This window comes from Dasypus novemcinctus, chromosome 26, assembly GCF_030445035.2.
Source record: "Dasypus novemcinctus isolate mDasNov1 chromosome 26, mDasNov1.1.hap2, whole genome shotgun sequence".
Classification (NCBI taxonomy): domain Eukaryota; kingdom Metazoa; phylum Chordata; class Mammalia; order Cingulata; family Dasypodidae; genus Dasypus; species Dasypus novemcinctus.
Window position 1 is genome coordinate 34,623,755 of NC_080698.1, and position 20,776 is coordinate 34,644,530.

Here is a 20,776-nt window from a genome sequence, read left to right on the forward strand (position 1 = left end):
AACTTATCACATTTAAAGAGACTGAATTAGTTATCAAATATCTCACAACAAGAAAACGTCCAGGACAAATGGCTTTACAGGTGAATTCTACCAAGCATTTTGAGAAAAATCAACACCAATCCTGTTTAAACTTCTGCAAAAAAGTTGAAAAGGAAGAAAAATTACCCAACACATTTAATGAAACCAACATTACCCTAATACCAAAGCCAGATAAGGATACAATAAGAAAATTACAGACCAATCTCTGTAATGAACATTGATGCAAAAATTCTCAACAAAATCTTTATGAATTAAATCCAACAGCATATCAAAATAATTATACATCATGATGAAGTGGGATTTATTCCTGATATGCAAGGTCATTTAACATAAGAAAATCAATTATCATAATACACTATGTTAACAAATTGAAGGAAAAAACATGATCATCTCAATTGACACAGAAAAGGCATTCGACAAATCCAGCATCCGTTCTTGATAAAAACCCTTCGAAAGATAGGAATAGAAGGGAAATTCCTAAATATGGAAAAGGGCATATATGAAAACCCCATAGCCAACATCATACTTAATGGGGAAAGGTTGAAAGCTTTCTCTCTACAAGACAAGGATGCCCACTATCACCACTGTTATTCACCATTGTTCTAGAAGTTCTAGTTAGAACAATTAGACAAGAAAAATAAAAGGCATCCAAATAAGAAAAGAGGTAGTAAAACTCTCACTATTACCAGATGTCATGGTCCCATATTTAGAAAATTCCAAACTGTCTATGACAAAGCTACTTGAGCTAGTAAACAAATTCAGCAAAGTAGCAGTATACAAGATGAAAATGCAAAATTAAGTTATGTTTCTGTACACTAGTATTGAACAATCTGAGGAGGAAATCGGGAGGAAAATTCCATTTACAACAGCAAAAAAAAAAAAAAAAAAAAAAGACTCAAATACCTAGGCATCAATTTAACCAAAAAGGTAAAGGGCCTATATTCAGAAAATTACAAAACACTGCTAAAAGAAATTAAAGAAGACCTTAACAAATGGAAAGACATTCCATGTTCATGGATTGGAAGACTAAATAATCATAAAGCTGTCAGTCTTACCTAAACTGATTTATAGATTCAATGCAATACCAATCAACATTCTAATAGCCTGCTTAACAGAAATAGAAAAAGCTATTACCAAATTCATTTGGAAGGGAAAGGACATCCAAATAGCTAAAAAGTCCTAAAAAAGAAGAGTGACATTAAAAAAAACACAGCATGGTACTGGCATAAAGATAGATACATTGATCAGTGGAGTAGAACTGAGAGTCCAGAAATAGACCCTCACCTCTACAGGCAACTGGTTTTTTAAAGATTTATTTTATTCCTCCCCCCACCACTGTTTGTGTGCACTGTGTCTGTATGCTGTGTGCTCTCTGTGTCTGCTCATCTTTTTTTTTTTTTTTTGAGGCACTAGGAACCAAACCCAGGATCTCCCATGTAGGAGGGAGGTGCCCAATTGCTTTAGCCACCTCTGCTTCCTGCTTATTGTGTCTCTCATTGTGTTTCCTCATTGTGTCTCCTCATTGTGTCATCTCGTGGCATCAGCTAGTTGCATCAGACCATTGCATTAGCTTGCTGTATTGCTCGTCTTCTTTAGGAAGCACTGGAAACTGGACCTGGGACCTCCCATGTGGTAGGCAGGCACCCAACTGCTTGAGCCACATCTGCTTCCTTAGCCAACTGGTTTTTGACAAACCTACCAAGTCCACATTACTGGGACAAAACAGTCTCTTCAACAAATGGTACTGGGAGGATTGGCTATCCATAACCAAAAGAATGAAAGAGGATCCTCTCTTACCCCCTATGCAATAACCAAATCAAAGTGAATCAAGACCTAAATATAAAAGCCAGGACCATAAAACTGCTAGAAGAAAATGTAGGAAAACATCTTCAAGATCTGGTGTTAGGAAAGGGTCTCTTCAATCTTACACCCAAAGCACAAGCAACAAAAGAAAAAATAGATAAATGGAACCTCCTCAAAAATTAAACACTTTTGCGTCTCAAAGGACTTTGTCAAAAGGCAGCCGACTCAATGGGAGAAAATATTTGGAAATCATATATCCAATAAGGGTTTAATATCCAGGTATATAAAGATATGGTAAAACTCAAAAATAAAATATCAAAGGACCCCATTTAAAAAAATGGGCAAAAGAACAGAAATTTTTCCAAAGAAGAAATACAAATTGCCCAAAAGCACAGGTAAAGATGCTCAACATCACTAACTATTAGGGAAATGCAGATTGGAAGTAAGAGATATCATTTCACACCTTACAGAATGGCCATTATTAAAAAGACAGAAAACTACGAGTACTGAAGAGAATGTGAAGGAAAGGAACACTCCTTCACTGCTGGTGGGAATATAAAACAGCGCAGCCTCTGTGGAAGTTAGTTTGGTGGTTCCTTCGGAAACTAAACATAGAACTGCCATATGGCCCAGCAATCCCACTACTAGGAGTATATTCAGAAGAATTGAAAGCAAGGAAACGAACAGATATTTGAACATCAATGTTCATAGCAGCATTATTCACATTTGCTAAAAGATGGAAACAACCAGGTGTCCATCAACTGATTAATGGATAAATAAAATGTGGTGTGTGTGTGTGTATATTCATTTGTAAGAAGAAATCAACTTGGGGTGCATATGACAACATGGATTGTATTAGTCAGCCAAAGAGTGCTAATGCAAAATACCAGAAATTTGTTGTTTTTTATGAAGGGTTTTTATTTGGGCTAGGAGCTTGTAGATACCATGCCATAAAGCATAAGTTACTTCCCTCACCAAAGTCTATTTGGAGCAAGATGGCTGCCGACGTCTGTGAGGGTTCAGGCTTCCTGGGTTCCTACATTCCTGGGGCTTGCTTTTCTCTGGGTTCAAGTTTCCTTCCTTCCTGGGACTGGCTTCTCTTTCCTCTGTGTGCTGACTTCCCAGGACTCCGGTTTAAGTCTTCAGCATCAAATTCCAACATCAAAACTCCAACATCAGAAATCCTCAGCTCTGTTTTTTGTCATGCCTTTTATCAATGCCATAATCATAACTCAATCATGCCCAGGTACAGCTCAGATTACAAGCATAATCCAATATTTCTTTTTGGAATTCATCAATTATATCAAACTGCTACATGGATGAACTGTGAGGACATTATGTTGAGTCAAATAAGCCAGAAATAAAAGGATAAATATTGTATGGTCTCACTAATATGAGCTGAATACCATGAGTAAACTCATGGAGTTAAACTACAGACTATAGATTTAGAGTATGGATTGAGAAGGGGAAGCTGATGCTGAATGGTATGTAGAATGTTTAATAAGGGGGTTTGTAAATGTGGGGAAATAGAGTTGATGGTAATACATTATAGTGAGTATAATCAACTCACTATTTTTATAATGTGATTGTTGTTGAAAGGAATTGTCTAGGGAGGTTAATGCTACTTGAAAGAAAACCAGAGGATAATCTAGGGACTATACAACATAGTGATTTTGATAGTAGATGAATTGTGATTAATAGTACAAACACAAGAACGTTCCTCTATTACAAGGTGTTAGGAATATGGAGATACATGGGAAAATATAACTAATGTAACATATAGACTATAGTTAACAGGAATATTGTAATATTTTACAGTAGTGGCAAAGAATGCTAAGGGTCAATAATGGGTGGTATAAGGGGATATAGGATATTTCCTTTGGAGTAATGAAATATTTTTTAAGTGGACTGATCTGATGGCAGCACAACTCTGCAATGAAACTGAGAGTTACTGAGTGTACTACCCTTTGGATGGATTGAACAAGGCAGAGGACCATATAACACAGGGAATCCCAAGGTAAATTATGGACTGAGGTTAACAGTACAAATATGAAAATTTCTCTCATGAACTATATAGTTTATGTATACTAATACATGGTATTACTAATAGGACGGTCTGTGTGAACAACACACGAAGTATAAGCTATGGACTATAGATAGCAGTAATAGTAATATGATGTTCTTTCATCCTTTGTAACAAATGTGTCACAATAATATAAGATGTTGTTGGTGAGACGATGTATAAGAATCCTGTATGGTATGCATGATTTGTAAATTCACAACTTCTCAAAAAAAAAGAAATAAAATGTATATATACACATGCATAAACATACATATACACACATACAGATTCCTGAGATCAGGTATCAATATAGATGTATATGTGTGTGTGTGTGTATATAGACACACACATATAAATAGATATGGAAATAATTATAAATGTGTGCGGAAACATGGGTTGATATGTATTATTTCCCAGATCTCTCCACTGAGTGAAGCTACAAGCAGTGGCATGCCAGTAGCATGAACACACTTAGCACCCAGATCATGATTTCTAAATACCATTCTCCAATAAAAGGAACCCATTCTCCAATAAAAGGAACTGGGTTCTTCAGAGAATTTGTTGGGCTACAGGCAGGGAAATGCAAGATGAGCCTGGAACGTCTTGTGCCAGAAAGTGAGGATGTACTTAAAAAAAAGAAAGAGTGAGAGGAGTAGCATATTGAAAGGGCACAGGCATCAGTCTGAAAATGGTCCAAATGATCAGAGTTGTGACAACTTGAACCACAGAATAAATAATGGTAGTATTGGATTATAATGCCCCAAACAAAATAATTATCCATACTAATATTTAAAAAATAACTGAATATATAAATGAGAAATGATAGCTCTTCCTTACAGAAAAATTCCAGTCAACACATTAGAGAATGAGAGAAATAGAAAATCATCATTAGAACACCACAGTAATAATTACCACAGATAAGCTTCTAGTGCTAAAATTAGGAGGTGGAAGCTGAGCCAAAAACAGGATATTTGCATGGTTTCACAGAATCTCCTGCAGAATATTTAGCAATTACAAAGGAGGAAATAGTAAGTTTACAGTGGAGAATATTGGCAGAACCCATGTTTGCCAAGTGACGAAATTTAGCATCACTAGTTAAATGTCTCAACTTCAGGAATGTCCTGCTGTAGTATGCTGAGAAGGACACATCACTTCTGTGGTATTCTTCCCAACATGCAAATCTCAGTCTAAGCAGGAACAAACATCAGACAAGCTCGAAGTGAGAAACTTTGTACAAAATAACTGACCAGTACTATTCAAAGGTGTGAGACCATGAAAGACAAGGGAAGACTGAGGAACAGTCACGGAAAGGAGGGGACTGAGGAGACGTGATAACTGAATGAAATGTGGGATCCTCAGTTGCATCCTGGAACAGAGAAGGACATTAGTGGAGATCTGAATAAATTCAGCAGTTTAATTACTATTATTGTACCCAGCTTAATTTCTTAGTTTCAATAAATGTATTGATATCTTAAAAATGGTTTGTAAGATGTCAACCAAAGGAAAGCTGGATGAAGAGTAAATGGATGCTCTCCAGACTATTTTTGCAACTCTTCTTTAAGTCTAGAATGATCTCAAAAGTAAAAGTTTAAAATTAGACAAGCATACATACATGCACGCAGATTCCTGGGACCTACCCCAGACCTAATAAATCAGAATTTAGAGGCAGGGCCTGGGGATCTGCATCTTTTGAAAAAGCTTCTTAGATGATTCTCATGTACACTGTAATTTGAGAACCACTGCTCTAACACTGACTTTGTCCATCATTCGCCTTGCAAACTTGTACTATTTATTGCTTCATGTTAGGTGAAAGTCAGCATAGAAGAGCAGAAGGAACATGAGCTTTGATGTCTAAAAGCTCTGGTTTCATCCAGGTTGTCTAGAGGTGACCTTGGACAAGCTATTTAGGCTCATCTGTTAAATGGGGGTAATGATGCCACCCTAACAGGGTAGTGGAGACCCTGGAAATAATGTCTTTGAAGTCAAAATGGTGCTTAATACATAACAGGTGCTGAGTAAATGAAAGGGATTCTTCACGTACACTCTTATTGACAGAAGTATCTGTGGATTGAATATTTAGTAGAGCTGTGTGACCTTGGGTGCATTACTTAATCTCTCTGTGTCTCAGTTTATCTATAAAATGGGGATAATAATAGTACTACCCCACTACATTGTTGTGGGGATTAAATGAGTGAATTTGGGGAAAGGTCTTTGAACAGTACCCAGCCCATAATAAATGTTACAAATAGATGGTTACAATCACTATAATAATGTAGTCAGAATAGTATCTTATCTATGTAATTATTTTATGGGATTATTATTGGCATTGAAGTCAGGCTGTTACCCTTTTTAACTGTGGTTTTGCATCTCTCAAATTATCAGCTCTGTTTACCAGAAGATTTCTCAGTGCTTACCACTGGAAACAGTCATTAGTATCTGGCTTTCTCCCTCCCCTCAATACTTCTTTTCTTTTTTTTTTTTTTTTATGAGAGATTCTTTTTTATTTTCTAGAAATACATCTTGCTTTTAAAAAAAATCTGCCCCCACCCCCGCGGCTTTTTGCTTGTCGTCTGCTCTGTGTCCATTCGCTGTGTGTTCTTCTGTCTGTATATATTTATTTCCCTCCCCCCCACTTGCTGCTTGCTTGCTGTCTTCTCTGTGTCCATTCATTGCATGCTCTTTTTTGTTGTTGTTGTGTCACCTTGCTGAGTTGGCACTCTGTTGCGCTTGCGGGCCAGGTGGCACTGTGTGGCACATGCGGGCCAGGTGGCTCTCCATGACACTTGTGGGCTGGCAGCTCTCTGCAGTGTGTGGGTGAGCCTGCCTTCACAAGGAGGCCCCGGGATGTGAACCCAGGAACTCCCATATGGTAGATGGGAGCCCAAGTGATTGAGCCAAAGCTGCTTTCCAATCTTGCTTTATTTTGATCCAACACACAGGCTCTTTCTACCAACATCATGCCATGGAATACCAAATACATTTTCGAAATAGTTTAAATAAATGCATTTTTTTAAAAACTGCAGGATAGTTAATATATTAGTGTATATTTCAAACACCCAAAACAGAGAATCTAGTATGTGGGTTAACTCCAAAATATTTTCCAAAATCATTTTTTTTATGTGAGCCATATCTCAGGATGCATTTCAGTAGTATATATTTCAGATGGTTCTATGATATTATATTAGATATAAATATCCCCTCCAGAAGAACAAGCACATTCAAACTTTGGCTTTAAGATAATTATATTTGTCATAAATTAATACAATGGAAAGTAGAACATTAAAGACCAAAAATAAAAAACAAGCAACAAAATTACGTACTTTGGCTGAAATTAACACAAAAACTGCTTAATAAATACTGAAATTAGAGAAAATCGAATCATTCTGTTCGGGCAGAAGCAAAAACCCTTAATTTTTTGTAGTTTTTTTTTTTTTACTTTTAAAGAAGCTTTAGATATTTTGTTACATCAAAAATATAAGGGGTTCTTGATTATATACCCACCCCCTTCTGCTACCACACATTCCTCCATTAACAACATCTTTCATTAGTGTGGTACATTTGTTAGAATAAATGAACACATATTGAATCATTGCTACTATGGTTTATAGTATACATTATAGTGTACACTTTGCATCACCCAATTTTTATTAGTTTTGACAAAATGTATAAGGGTTGTATACTTTCTTGCAATGCCATGCAGGACAATTCCAATGTCCCCCCAAAAATGCATGTTACACCTATTCTTTCTTCTCTTTAACCTCAGAACTTATGGTGGCCACTGCCTTTATATCAATGATACAAGTTCTTCCAATATTGAAAGATACTAATTATCTTTAGTCTACTTTAGTCCATAGTTGTATTCCCCCATTGTTTGTTCATTCTTTAATCTTGAGGATTTGGGGGTGGTGATGCTCAGTTTCTGATTGACAAGGGTTTAGATTCCATGGGGCAGATATGGAACTGGCTTATTTGGCTGTCTGACGTTTGGGATGGGAATTGTCTGTCATCGTCCTTTTGTTAGTTATCCTGGGTGCTTATTTTCTTTTAATAACTTGCTTCAAGATAGGGGTCAGTGTGATTTTTTTTTAAAGCATGGCAGAATGATGGAGGAAAGAAGAAATTATGTTATAAAATTGAAAATCTGTGTCAAAATGTAGAATTTCCTTTCCTTCTTGGATTTGATAACTTTGGAAATTTGGGTCCTGAAGAAGAAAGTCCAAATAGCCCATCCCATTTATCTTTCTATAGAAGGAGAAGGGGCAAGGAACATCAAACATTTTCCAGCAGCTCCCAACCAAGAGAAAGTTCTCGTTTAAAGAGAAGAGGAGGTGGGCGAGCGGACTTCCTCCGCTCTTGGCAGTCAGATGGCCTGTCTTTCTGCTTTCACTAGACATTTTACCTGGAGAAGTAGCTGCTCCAGAATGATTGAGGTTTAAAAACGGGGGGGGGGGGGGGGGGGGCGGTAGGGGAATGCATAGAGACCTGGTATAATTATGGAAAGTTAAAATTGTCTTGGAATAGCTCCTTTGAAATAATTGGTTTAGGAGAGTGGATATAACTTGGTGGTTGAGCACCTGCTTCCCATGTGCGAGGTCCTGGGTTCAATCCATGGTACCTCCTAAAAAAATAAAACTGGTTTAAGGAAGCAAAAATTCCCCAAGGAGGAAAGAGGTGAGGAAACCACATAAAGTATATTGTGTAAAGAAACTACTTTAATTTAAAACATTTACTAATGGAGTCGATGTCTGTATCTCCATTGGGAGCATCATAACCTGGCTTAAGATATATCAAGACTGTGACTTTCTGATTCTGTATAGATTAATTGTTGTACTTTAGTTATATTTAAGTCTCTCTGTTCTTTATTATGTAAGAAATGTCTTCACTTTGTAAGGGAGTGTGTCTTTTTTTCTTCTGAAATCTCGTTCTCCTCTCTGTTTCGTCCTCTTGGTGGTTTCCCTTAACCTTCTTTACATCTTCTCCTTCTCCTAATTGTCACTAACCTCCTTTTCCAAAGGTTCCCTCTTTGGAATTCAGTTCTTCTTGAACCTAAATGGCTTCCTTGGCTTTGCTTCTCTTCTGTCCCCTCCTTTCTTCAGCTCCCTTTCTACCCCTCCAGGTTTCAGGGTTTGTAGAGGCGCTAGAAGGGTAAGGGGCATGATATACTTAGAGACCATCTCTCCTGTCAGCTGAGGTCTGCACACAAACACAAAATGATATTCCATGTGGTAGCTTTTCCCTTGAGGGACTTGGATCTTCTATCCATCAATTGTTCACAACCTTCTCATTTCTCAGAATCTGCCCTTCTACAATCAGCCCTGAAGTATATTTAAAATTAACAGTGGTTCTGAGAGTATTCATCAGTTGAATTCCTTAGTTTGCTTAAATATTTATCAGACGTGTAATATATGTCAGGCATTATGCTAACTTCAGAAATTAATTTGACCAAGAACATCCCTGCCCTTATAAAGCTTCTATTCTAATTGGGGGAGACAAGCAATAAACAAGAAAAGAATTTAACAAAGGCCACTTAGGAGAAGTGGTGGAAAGAAATAAGTCGGGTGATGTAATGAAGCGAATGGGGAGGGAGAGAGGAGCGAGCTCTCTGAAAGAGCCTTCTTGGGGAGGTGATATTTGAGCTCAGAAGTCAGAATTCCTTGTTCAAGAATAAAAGGTGACACACTCTGCCTCGCATTTAGGAAGCCTTCGGTAGCGTTTCAAAAACAGGGCTAGGACACTGTATATTATAAACCACAGTTGCTCCATAGAACTTTATCTCCGGACCCAGAGAAAGGGGAGAGATATGTTAACTTACTGCTAATGCATTTTCAACAACTAAGATGATTTTGGGAGCCATCATTAACTTCTACCCTAATCATAGTTTTAATTCTTTTGGCAATTATTGAAAACAACAGTTCACAAACCTTGAAACTAGCTACAGCTTTGGGGGTTGGCCAGTGTTGTATAAGCAATAAAGATGCAGTTCTTAAGCACATTAGAGGACCTTACCTTCTTCACTTAGAACTTCAAGGATTTAGGGTGTGAAGCGAAATAGAGCATTCCAAAAGCTGATTCCTTCGTTAAATGAGAAATTCAGTTTCCATTTATGTATTCTTTCTGAAAGAGGGGACTTACATGCTCATTTCCATCTAGGTGGAGCACAGTTTAGACAGAGGAAAACTGACTGTCGGCAGGAAGAGAATTAGGAGCTCATTGACTCCCTATTGGGTTAATTTTGCTCCTGACCCTAAGCTGACATTGACAGTAATAGAACAATAATTAAAAGTTTAAGGCCCTGAATCCAGAAAAACCTTGGGATATGTTAGGTGAGGAAAGAACACCTTTGGTGGGAGACTAGTGTAGGGGTGGACACAGCTCCTTGAGCGCCTGTTACAGTCCACAGTACACTGTTGGACTCTCTGTGAAGTGCACTGGAAGGTCTTGAAGGGGTTCAAGGAGAAAGTGGAATGATCTAATGTAGGGGTTTTTTAAAGCCTTCTATGACATTTCGTAATGGCAGAAGGGGTCAATCCATCAGGAAGCTGTAATGGCTCTAAATGAGTGTGCACCTAATAACAGAGCTTTCAAATCCATGAAGCAAAAGCAGGCAGAGCTGAGGGGAGAAACAGACAAATCCACAATCATAGTTGGAAACTCCTCTTTCACTAACTGATAAAACCAGCAGAGAGAAAATCAGTAAGGCTATAGAAGCCCTTGACAACACTATCAACCAAGTGACCCAATTGACAGCAATTGAATTTGTAAGATCCTCCATCCAACAACTACAGGATAAACATTGTTTTTGAATATAGAGGAAACATTCACTAAGCTAGATCATGTGCTGGCCACAAAACCAGTCTCAATAAATTCAAAAGGATTGAAATCATACAGAATATGTTGTATGACTACAAAGGAATTAAGTAAAAATGAAAAACAAAAAGATATCTGGAAAATCCCAGATATTTGGTAATTAAACAACCACTTCTAAATAACCCATGGGTCAAAGAAGAAATCACATTAGAAATTTAAAAATCCCTTTGGCTACTCTGTGAGGAATGGATGGGAGTAAGGCAAGTGTGGCTGCAGGGAGACCAATGGACAGAAATGGCATTCTTAATTTTTGTAAAGATTTATTTATTTCTCTCCCCTCCCCCTCCATTGTCTGCTCTCTGTGTCCATTCACTGTGTGTTCTTCTGTGTCCGCTTGCATTCTTGTCATGTGGCACTGGGAAACTATGTTGCTTTTTTTGTTGCATCATCTTGCCATGTCAGCTTTCTGTGTGTGCAGCGCCACTCCTGGGTGGACTGTGCTTTTATCGCGTGGCGTGGCTCTCCTTGTGGGGCGCACTCCTTGCATGTGGGGTGCCCCTATATGGGGGACACCCCTGCATGGCATGGCATTCCTTGTGCGTGGCAGCACTGCACGTGGGCCAGCTCGCTACATGGGTCAGGAGGCCCTGGGTATCAAACCCTGGACTCTCCATATGGTACACAGATGCTCTGTCAGTTGAGCCACAACCACTTCCCAGAAATAGCATTCTTGAAGAGCTGTAATGGTGCCTTAGACTCAGAGCAAGGCAGTGGAGAGGGGGAGAAATAGAGTCAGATATATTTTGAAGTAGGAACCCCTGTGACTTGCTGAGGATTGGATGGGGTGGGTGTGAAAAGGAGAGGAAGTAAGAACAACCTGTAGGTTTCTGGCTCAAGTCACTTAACATCTCCCCATTGCTCTTAACATCAAGTCCAAATTTGTCAGCATAACTCCTTATCTAGTCCTCGCCCACCTCGTCAGCCTAATCCAGGTGTTCTTAACCTTTCTTGCTCCACGGAGACCTTTGCAGGCAGGTGAAAACCATGGGCCCCTTCTCAGAATATAGCAGCAGATAGTTTTATGACACTCAACCAGTGTCAGGTCTAACAACGGCTGTAATTTCAAAGTATGGATGCATGTAAGTGATTTTTCAAGATATGCAACAACTGTAATATGAGGTGAAAAGAATATTACTGTAATTTATGGCATACATTTGTAAGTGAAGGAAATGCTAGATTTCAGTTAAAGGTCAGAGAAAATATAATAAGTTGGTTTTTTTTCAAATCAAGCTCATGGAACCCCTGGTTAAGAACCCCTGGCCTAATCTCTCGCCATGCCTTGCTCTCCCACTGTGAGCTCCAGCCCCACCCCAAGCAACTTACAAACCTACTATGTGCCCTGCTCTCTCTTGAACGCTGAGACTTTTCACAGGCTGTTCCATTTATTCCTCTTCTCTTCACTTGCTTATCTTTTAGCTTCACTGTAACTTCTAGGAAGCCTTTCCTGATTTCAAACCAGACTGGTTTAGTTGCCCTGCTTTGTGCTTCTGTGCTATGCCTAGCATCATATGCACCTCACTTTGCTTTGCTTCTTATCTATCTCCCCAATTAAAGCTTCTTGAGAACAGAGCTTATGTTTCATTCATTTTGCTGCTGCTGCTGCTACTATTACTATTATGGTCACTTCTACTTCCACTATCACCACTAGAACCACTACCAGTAGTAGTACCATGACTACTACTAGTATCATTCTAAAACTACTGCTACTACTTCTGCAACTACCTCTACCAATAGTACAGCCACCAATATTACTATCACAACTACTAGTAGTACCACCACTAGAACTACTACTACCACTAGTACCAATAGTATTGCTACTACAACCACAACAACTAGTAGTAGTAGTTTTATGGCTGCTAAGGCCAATTACTGGTTATCTGGACTGTGAGTCAAAGAACCTTTGTGAGACTGGGATGATGCTATCAGATAGCATGTATCTAGTCCTTATGATGTACCAGAAGCTTCACATGCATGATCACATTTAATCATGCCAGCAGCACTGCAAAGTGGGCTATCAATCCCATTTTCAGATGAGGAAATCAAGGTTTAGAAGATTGAAGCAGCTTGCCCAAGATCTCACAGTAAGTGGTGGAAACACAGGTAGTCAGATTACAAACTCAAAACTTTTCACTGCAAAGTTGTACTGTACAGAACAGGATGGGAGAAGAACAGACTTGCAGGTGAGCTGGTGAGCCCCCGAGAGCCTTCCTGCTGAGCAGGGCTGGTGGGAGGTGGCTGCCCAGGTTGGGGCCGTGTGGGGCAAGAGCAAGATGACCATTACATCCAGCAGCAGTGGGTACAGGTAGTTATTGTGTGCTGCCTGTTTCCTCCTTACTTCGAGAACACAAAGGCTTCATTTCCAGAGTTGACTAATTTCCATAAGGGAATTAGAATGGCTAATTTTATATCCTTTTAGCAGATTTTTCTTGTCCATTAGAATGCGGCTAACCATGATCCTCTTCAAATTAATACCAGCAATGATTGCTGCAGAATTAACCTCCAGAGACTCCAGAGACACAGTATTACAGAAGGAGTGTTTTTTTTTTTTTTTCAGATGAGGGGTAAGAAGGCCTTAATTGTATTGGTTTTCAGTCAAGGTAATAAATGGATTATGATATTAGAAAGGTTCAAAAACTTCATTTCTTCTCTGCTTGACCCTGACTATGTAAAAGTCTCTCTGTGGTCGACATGTTTTGAAGCTCTGTGGGCAGTGATGCAAATGGTAACTAATTGCATTTGACATTTTAGAAGGGAAGCACAGAGAGTCTTACAGTGACAGTAACTGCTGTTTAGGAAGCATTACCGCATCTCAGCTGCTGTCTTGAGGGCTGTTGTTTCACGTAGACATTATGGCAATCCAGAGTAGAGGTGGGGGGTGGGGCAGCGGTGGCGGTGTTGCTTTCCACCTTTTACAAATCGGGGAACTGAGACCCAGAAAGACTGAGCAACTTGTCCAAAGTCACAGTACTGGTGGGTCTTGCTGTTCAGATTTGAACTCAGCAGTGGCAGATTCAAGATTCTTTTTTTTTTTTTTTTAAGGTTTATTTAGTTAGTTAGTTCTCTCCCCTTCCAACCCCCCACCCTGGTTGTCTGTTCTCTTTGTCTATCTGCTGCATCTTCTTTGTCCGCTTCTGTTGTCAGCGACACGGGAATCTGTGTTTCTTTTTGTTGCGTCATCTTGTTGTGTCAGCTCTCCGTGTGTGCGGAGCCATTCCTGGGCAGGTTGCACTTTCTTTCTCGCTGGGTGGCTCCCCTTATGGGGCGCACTCCTTGCGCGTGGGGCTCCCCTACGTGGGGGACACCCCTTCGTGGCACGGCACTCCTTGCACGCATCAGCACTGCACATGGGCCAGCTCCACACAGGTCAAGGAGGCCCGGCGTTTGAACCGCGGACCTCCCATGTGGTAGACAGATGCCCTAACCACTGGGCCAAGTCTGCCACCTCAAGATTCTTAAGCACTGTGCTTCTACCTTTAGGAATACTTCTTTTTTAAAGTGTATGTATACAATCTGCTACCAAAAGGAGCACACCATAACTGTATATGCTGAGATTAGCAAGCTAGCACCTGTGATACCACCATCGTGGTTAAGAACTAGTCCCTGACCATCACCTCAGAAAACTTCCGCCAGTGTATCCCTTCCACCATGGGATCCTTTTTATTTCAGTGCTGCAAACTCCAGTACCTTCAAGGGCCAGACAGGTAACCCACGGAAGGGCACAGATCAGGTACAAGCTCCATTCATGGCAATTCCTCCTTTCCTTTGCTCCACTTCAAATCCTTGGAGTTGGCCTTGACTTTTCTCATTCTCTCTTTCCCAATTCACCTGAAAATCCTGGTAGCTCTGTCTTCAACTGTATTTATAATGTGATCACTTCTTACTCCCTCCATTGTTACCTCCTGGGCCAAGCCACTGTTGCCTCTCACCTGAATTTTGAAAGTATAATAGCATCCTAACTGGTCTCCCTGTTTGCCTTGTGCTCCCCGATAGTCTGTTCTCCACACGCATCCAGAGCGATCCTTTTATTCCAGTAACAGAATGCCACTCCTCTGCCAGGAGCCTTCCAATGGTTCTCATCTCCCTCGGAGTAAAAGCTAAAGGTCTAACAAGGACTTGCAAAGCCCTAGATTAGTGGCTCACTCTACTGCTCTATCCTCATCTTCTCTTCTTCTGTTGTTCACCATGGCCCAGCTACCCTGACCTCCTTGCCGTTCCCAGAGGGTACCAGGTGTGCTCCTGCCTTAGGAACTTTGCATGCGCCCAACTCCTTTTCAGTGAGGTCTTTCTTGAACCACCCTATTTAAAATTGCAAACTGTCCCACACCCAGCGTGCCTGATCCCTTTCCCTGCTCTATTTTTCACCTGCTTATGTGCTATATAATCAAGGCATTGTCTTGTTTATTACCCGACTCCTTCTACTTCATGAAGGCAGAGATTTAGGTCTGTCTTGGCCACTGCTGGTCATGCCTGGCACATAGCAATCCATAACGGTTTATTACATGAATGAACTGAGAATGCTAGGGATGCCTGTGATTAAGTGCCAGCAGTTTGTTCCCTTGCAGGTGCAGACTGCCCAAACTGTGGATTTTTTCAAAAGATGCCAGAAATTCAGATGTTTTTATTAAATCACCATGTTTAAAAAATGGGGGGAGCGGATGTGGCTCAGTGGTTGAGTGCCGGCTTCCCACATATGAGGTTTGGGGTTCATTCCTCAACCCTGGTACCATAAAAAGAAAAGGAGGGAAGCGGCTGTGGCTCAATCAGTTGGGCTCCAGTCCAACATACGGGAGGCCCTGGGTTCGCGTCTCAGGGCCTTCTTGTAACGACAGGCTTGCCTGCACGCTGCTGAGCGCCGCCCAGTCCGCAAGCGCCATGGAGCACTGACTCAGCAAGGTGACGCAACCAAAAAGGGAGACAAGCAAAAACACAGAAGAGTGCACAGCGAATGGACACAGAGAGCAAGCAAGCAAGCCACAAGGGGGGAGGGGAAATAAAAAATAAATAAATGCAGACACAGAAGAACGCACAGCGAATGGACACAGAGAGCAGACAGCACACAAAAAAGCCACAGCGAGGGGGCGTGGGGGGATAAAAAGAAAAGAAAAGAAAAGAAAAGTTTGGCAACTAATTTAAAATCTTAAAAATAGGCTGTGTGTGCCAAATAGAACTCATCCATGGGCTGCATTTGACTCATCAACCATTAGTTCACAACCTTTGTTAAGGCTGAACTGGCTTCACCACCCTTATGTGAAGACATGCATGTTTTCCAACAGCAGCGGCCAGCTCCCCAGAAAGCATGTCTCAGAATCAGCCCTCATTTATCTAAATTGACTGGCTTGAATAATCTATTGCACGAGTTGAGAGTGTTTTGTACGTTTCAAGTGGTTGGAAAAAATTAAAAGAAGAAAATTCTGTGACACTGGAAACTATATGAAATTCAGATTTCAGTGTCCTTAAATAGTTTCACTGAAACACAGCCAAGCTCATTCGAGTACATATTGTCAATGGCTGCTTTCATGCTACAACGGCAGAATTGAGTAGTTGCAACAGAGCTTATAATATTTACTCTCTGGTCCTTTCGAGAAGGAGTTTGCTAATCCTGATCTACAAACAAAGCTGGCCAAAGACTTGCATTGCCTATTCCCTGAAGTCTAAATCTTAGCTGAAAATAGCCTTTCAAAAAAGATGCAGAGCTATACCCACCAACACTAGCAGACAGGGATCCAAAGAGAGAGAATGTTTAGCTCAAAGCCTGCATGAGCTGGTTTAGAGATTGTCCACTTCAAGTTTTCTCAGCCAGACCTGGCTCTTTCAAGGAAAAGCTGAGAAGGAAAGACAGATGGCTTCACTGGAGGATGGAAGACGAGTGAGCCATAGTAATTTGCTGATATTTTTTTTTTATCCCTTTCAAAGCTCAACCCTTATAAAATATAGTCCAGGGTCCTAAATTGGACCAATCTAGACCAGGACATATCTTCTTTTAAGACTCTGCCAAAAAATAAAAGAAGCAGAAAGGTGAGTGGATGTAGCTCAATGGTTGAGTGCCTGCTTCCCATGTACAAGGTCCTGGGTTCAATCCCCAGTACCACACACACACACAAAAAGACTACCTCTTGATTGACACATCTCTGAAATCAAAGATGATGGGAGGAAGGTGCTAAGAGAAGTACCCTTTCTAGAAGTCAACATTAATCAGTGAAAACTGGTGGCATCCTTTATATATCAGGCCACTTCCTTTGTGTCTGACCTGTTTTTGGTTTTTTTTTTTCTTTTCTCTTCCCTTCCCAATACGCACACAGGTGATTTTAAAGGATGTGGACTCACTTCTGTACGTGGACACCGATGTTCTCTTTTTGAGACCTGTCGATGATATCTGGAAGCTTCTAAGGCAGTTTAATTCTACCCAGCTTGCAGCCATGGCCCCTGAGCATGAGATCCCCAAGATCGGCTGGTACAGCCGCTTTGCTCGGCACCCCTTCTATGGCACTGCAGGAGTTAATTCAGGAGTCATGTTGATGAATTTAACACGCATTAGAAGTACCCAGTTCAAGGTAAGAAAATACTTTAAAATTCCCTGTTTAAAAATCTGGACTTTGTCTTTCTAACAGTGGTGTGCCTAGAGAATGTCATTGTCCTGATTTGTGGAAATGGGTGGCCTGTAGATGGGGATGGGAGGAGCCAGGGGAGAGAAAAGGATTTGGAAAGTTATAGAATATTTAATTGTCCAGGAAAAGCCCTGGTGACTATGAAATTTAACGCTTCAGCAGAGTTACCATTCAGGAACATCATGTTGCATTTCTGAATTACATAATGTTTGAACTCTGTGCGTACCTGAGACTTCAAAAACCATGGAAAATTTCTAGGAGTTATCCCAGGGATACGTTCATATAAAATACAGAGATATTTGTACAAGGATGTTCATTGCCTTATCTTTTATCCAAACAAAGAACTGGAAAGAACCTAAATGAACATCAGTAGAGAACTAGTCATAAACAAAATTCTTCCCCTATTAAAAGTAATTAGGTTAATCACTGCATGGTAAATAAGATCTCTAAAAAATATTAAGTAAAAAAATTAAATTGCAACACAGCGTAATACTATAGAGTGTGAGCCCTTTTGTGCATTAGAAATCTCTAGAAGACTTAAGGGACTGTTAATTGTGGACACTTGGGGAGAAAGTGGGAATGAGAATTGTAGGGGGATGGTAAAAGATTATTTTTTTCTTTGTCATTTTATAGTTTTGTATGTCGTTTTAATTTTCACTCTTTGAGCATATTGCTTTCATTATATAAATAAATATTTAAGACAAGGAAGGGCTCTTTTCACTTAAGTTACCTTAATTCTGCTATCTGTATTTTGTTCCTTCACTTTAGACACAAGAACTAAGCCTAAGACAGAGGTCTAACTTCTGCCATGGTTTCCTAAGTAGAAACTATCGGCCCAGCTACCAGCAATACTCTAAATCCACAGCCTTCATTTTGCTCCATCCTAAGCCCTGGAGCTAGCAGGACCCCTCCCCTATCTGCTTTCATTCTCCAGTGGGAAGGAGCGGGCCGCCGGGCATTATTTCATAAAGGGCGAGATGTATTTGCTTTGCCACTGCTGCTCTCATGGATTTCTCTTTTCCAGAACAGCATGATTCCAACAGGCTTGGCTTGGAAGGACATGTTGTACCCTCTGTACCAGAAGTACAAGAATGCCATCACGTGGGGAGACCAGGACTTATTAAATATTATTTTTTATTTCAACCCAGGTAGGTTCTCTTTGGAGAATGCCGTTTGTGTGGGAGCACGCCCACCTCGACCTCAGAGGGCGCATTCCAGGCGAGGCTCTGCTGTTGACCAGCCTGGTACTCTGCACGGGCAGCCTACGTTCTGCTTTCACCCGCCCCTCTGGGTCTCCAACGGAGGCGTGTCCTCAAGCTGCGGACACAAAAGGCCAAATGTTGAAACCTCCAACGCTGCGCTCCATTTTTAGAGTCTCTTATAAATGTGGCTGCCCCATTCTTCTAAGAAGTACAGTCAAAATTAATTTGAAGCACAGAACTAAATGAAAATATTGTAATCTAGGCATTAGACCCTCCATGGTCTAAACAATTACTGGATTCACAGGCTCTTTAGAGTTCAGTGATTAAGCTCATTCAGAGTTAAAAGAGCTGAGAATAAAGACTCAGGCTCCCAAATCCCTTTTTCCTTTCATTGGAGGCAAAAGAATTTCTTCTTATATTGTTAAGTCAAAGGCTTGTTGGGTAGTGTATTAGTCCGCCAAAGGGGTGCTGATGCAAAATACCAGAAATTGGTTGGCTTTTATAAAGGGTATGTATTTGGGGTAAGAGTTTACAGATACCAGGCCATAAAGCATAAGTTACTTCCCTCACCAAAGTCTATTTGGAGCAAGATGGCTGCCGACATCTGTGAGGGTTCAGGGTTCCTGGGTTCCTACGTTCCTGGGGCTTGTTTTTCTCTGGGTCCAAGGTTCCTTTCTTCCTGGGGCTGGCTTCTCTTTCCTCTGCATGCTGAGTTCCTGGGGCTCCAGCTTCAGTCTTCAGCATCAAACTCCAACATCAAAACCCCAACATCAGAAAACCCTCAACTCTGTTCTTTGCCATGCCTTTTACCCTAATCATAACTCAATCATGCCCAGGGACATATTAGATTACAAACAAAATCTAATATCTATTTTTGGAATTCATCAATAATATCAGACTGCTACAGGTAGGTAAAGGGAGTGAGATGAAAAGTTCTGGTCTCTATTTTTATATCGTTACCTAAAGCTGATAAAAAAATTTTTTTTTTCTTTTTCTTTGCTAAAACCTAATTTAATGTCGTTAAAATAAAAACCATGCCTTTTCCTTGAGAAAAATCTGGGGGACGGAGGGAGAAATCCTCACCCCAACCTATCCAGCACTTTTCTTAGACTTAAAAGTTCTGAAGTTGAGACTTACATTTATAGACTTCTGCCTGTGATTGTGTGTTAGCCTTGAAGCATGTACAATGTTCCTTTATTTAAAAAACAAGCAAACAAACAAAACTCAGTCTCATAAGTCTTTGGATTAAAAAGGATCACATCCCAGAAAAGAAAGAAAGCCCATTGAAATGGAGTTTCTGTGAAGGATTCCCAATACTAATGCATTAGAAGAAGGGAATGGCTCAGCCATTCACTTTTTGCATGTTTTAAAACATTTTACTCTGACAGTAAAAGAGAATTTAAAGCCGGGGTTCTTAACCAGGGGCCCATGAGCTTGAATTGAAATTCAAAAAAAAATGTTATTCTTGTCAGGACGTGTTGGTTTGGCTGTGATATATTTATCAGATAACACACAGTATAGTGTGGACTTAGTAAGGGGTCTGTGGTTTTCACCTGACTGGCAAATGGGTCCATGGAACAAAAAAGGTAAGAATCCCTGATTTGAAGTCTGCACCACCTCCTTTTTCTTCCTAAACATAGTTCTTTTTTCTAGGTTTAGGTATGTGGATTAGGACTCCTTAATAACAAATCCCTTGAGTTAATCTAAGCAAAAGGATACTTTTTTCCTAAGTAAACAGAAGTCTCATGGAAGCCCTGGGTAGGAAGGCAGCCTGGCTCAGCAGAAAAGGGAAAGCAATGAATGTTGGCCAACCCTCTCCCATTGAGGCCATTTATTTCTCTCTCTTTTTCTGCTTCTCAGGCAGCAAATCAAAGTACTTAGGTTTCATGCTACAGTTCCCACTACATGGAAGAACTAACTTCATCCCAATTCCAAATTCCCAGGAGAGAAAATCATATGCTTCCAGTATGCATCAGCTAGGCTGGGAACGTGGAGCTAAGGAATGATTTTTAACATTTATTACTAAGTGCCAGGAGCTGTTCTAAGCATTATCATATTTAATCCTCACAACCAATTTGAGAACATAATCCCCATTTTACAGATGAAGATACCAAAGGAAGGAGAGTTAAATAATTTGTGGGCACAGCTAGGGATTGCCCAAGCCGGGGTATGAACTCAGACCATTCCAACTCTGGCCC

At 40.3% G+C, this 20,776-nt stretch overlaps 1 protein-coding gene across 1 annotated transcript in view; it reads left to right on the forward strand.

Moving 5' to 3' along the window:
• Nucleotides 1-20,776, forward strand: part of GXYLT2 (glucoside xylosyltransferase 2) — a 109,356-nt gene that overhangs the window by 68,069 nt on the left and 20,511 nt on the right. The window contains exons 4-5 of the mRNA XM_004456218.5: nt 17,071-17,322; nt 18,401-18,524. Coding sequence (XP_004456275.1) covers nt 17,071-17,322; nt 18,401-18,524 — 376 coding nt within the window. The remainder of the gene's footprint in view (nt 1-17,070; nt 17,323-18,400; nt 18,525-20,776) is intronic.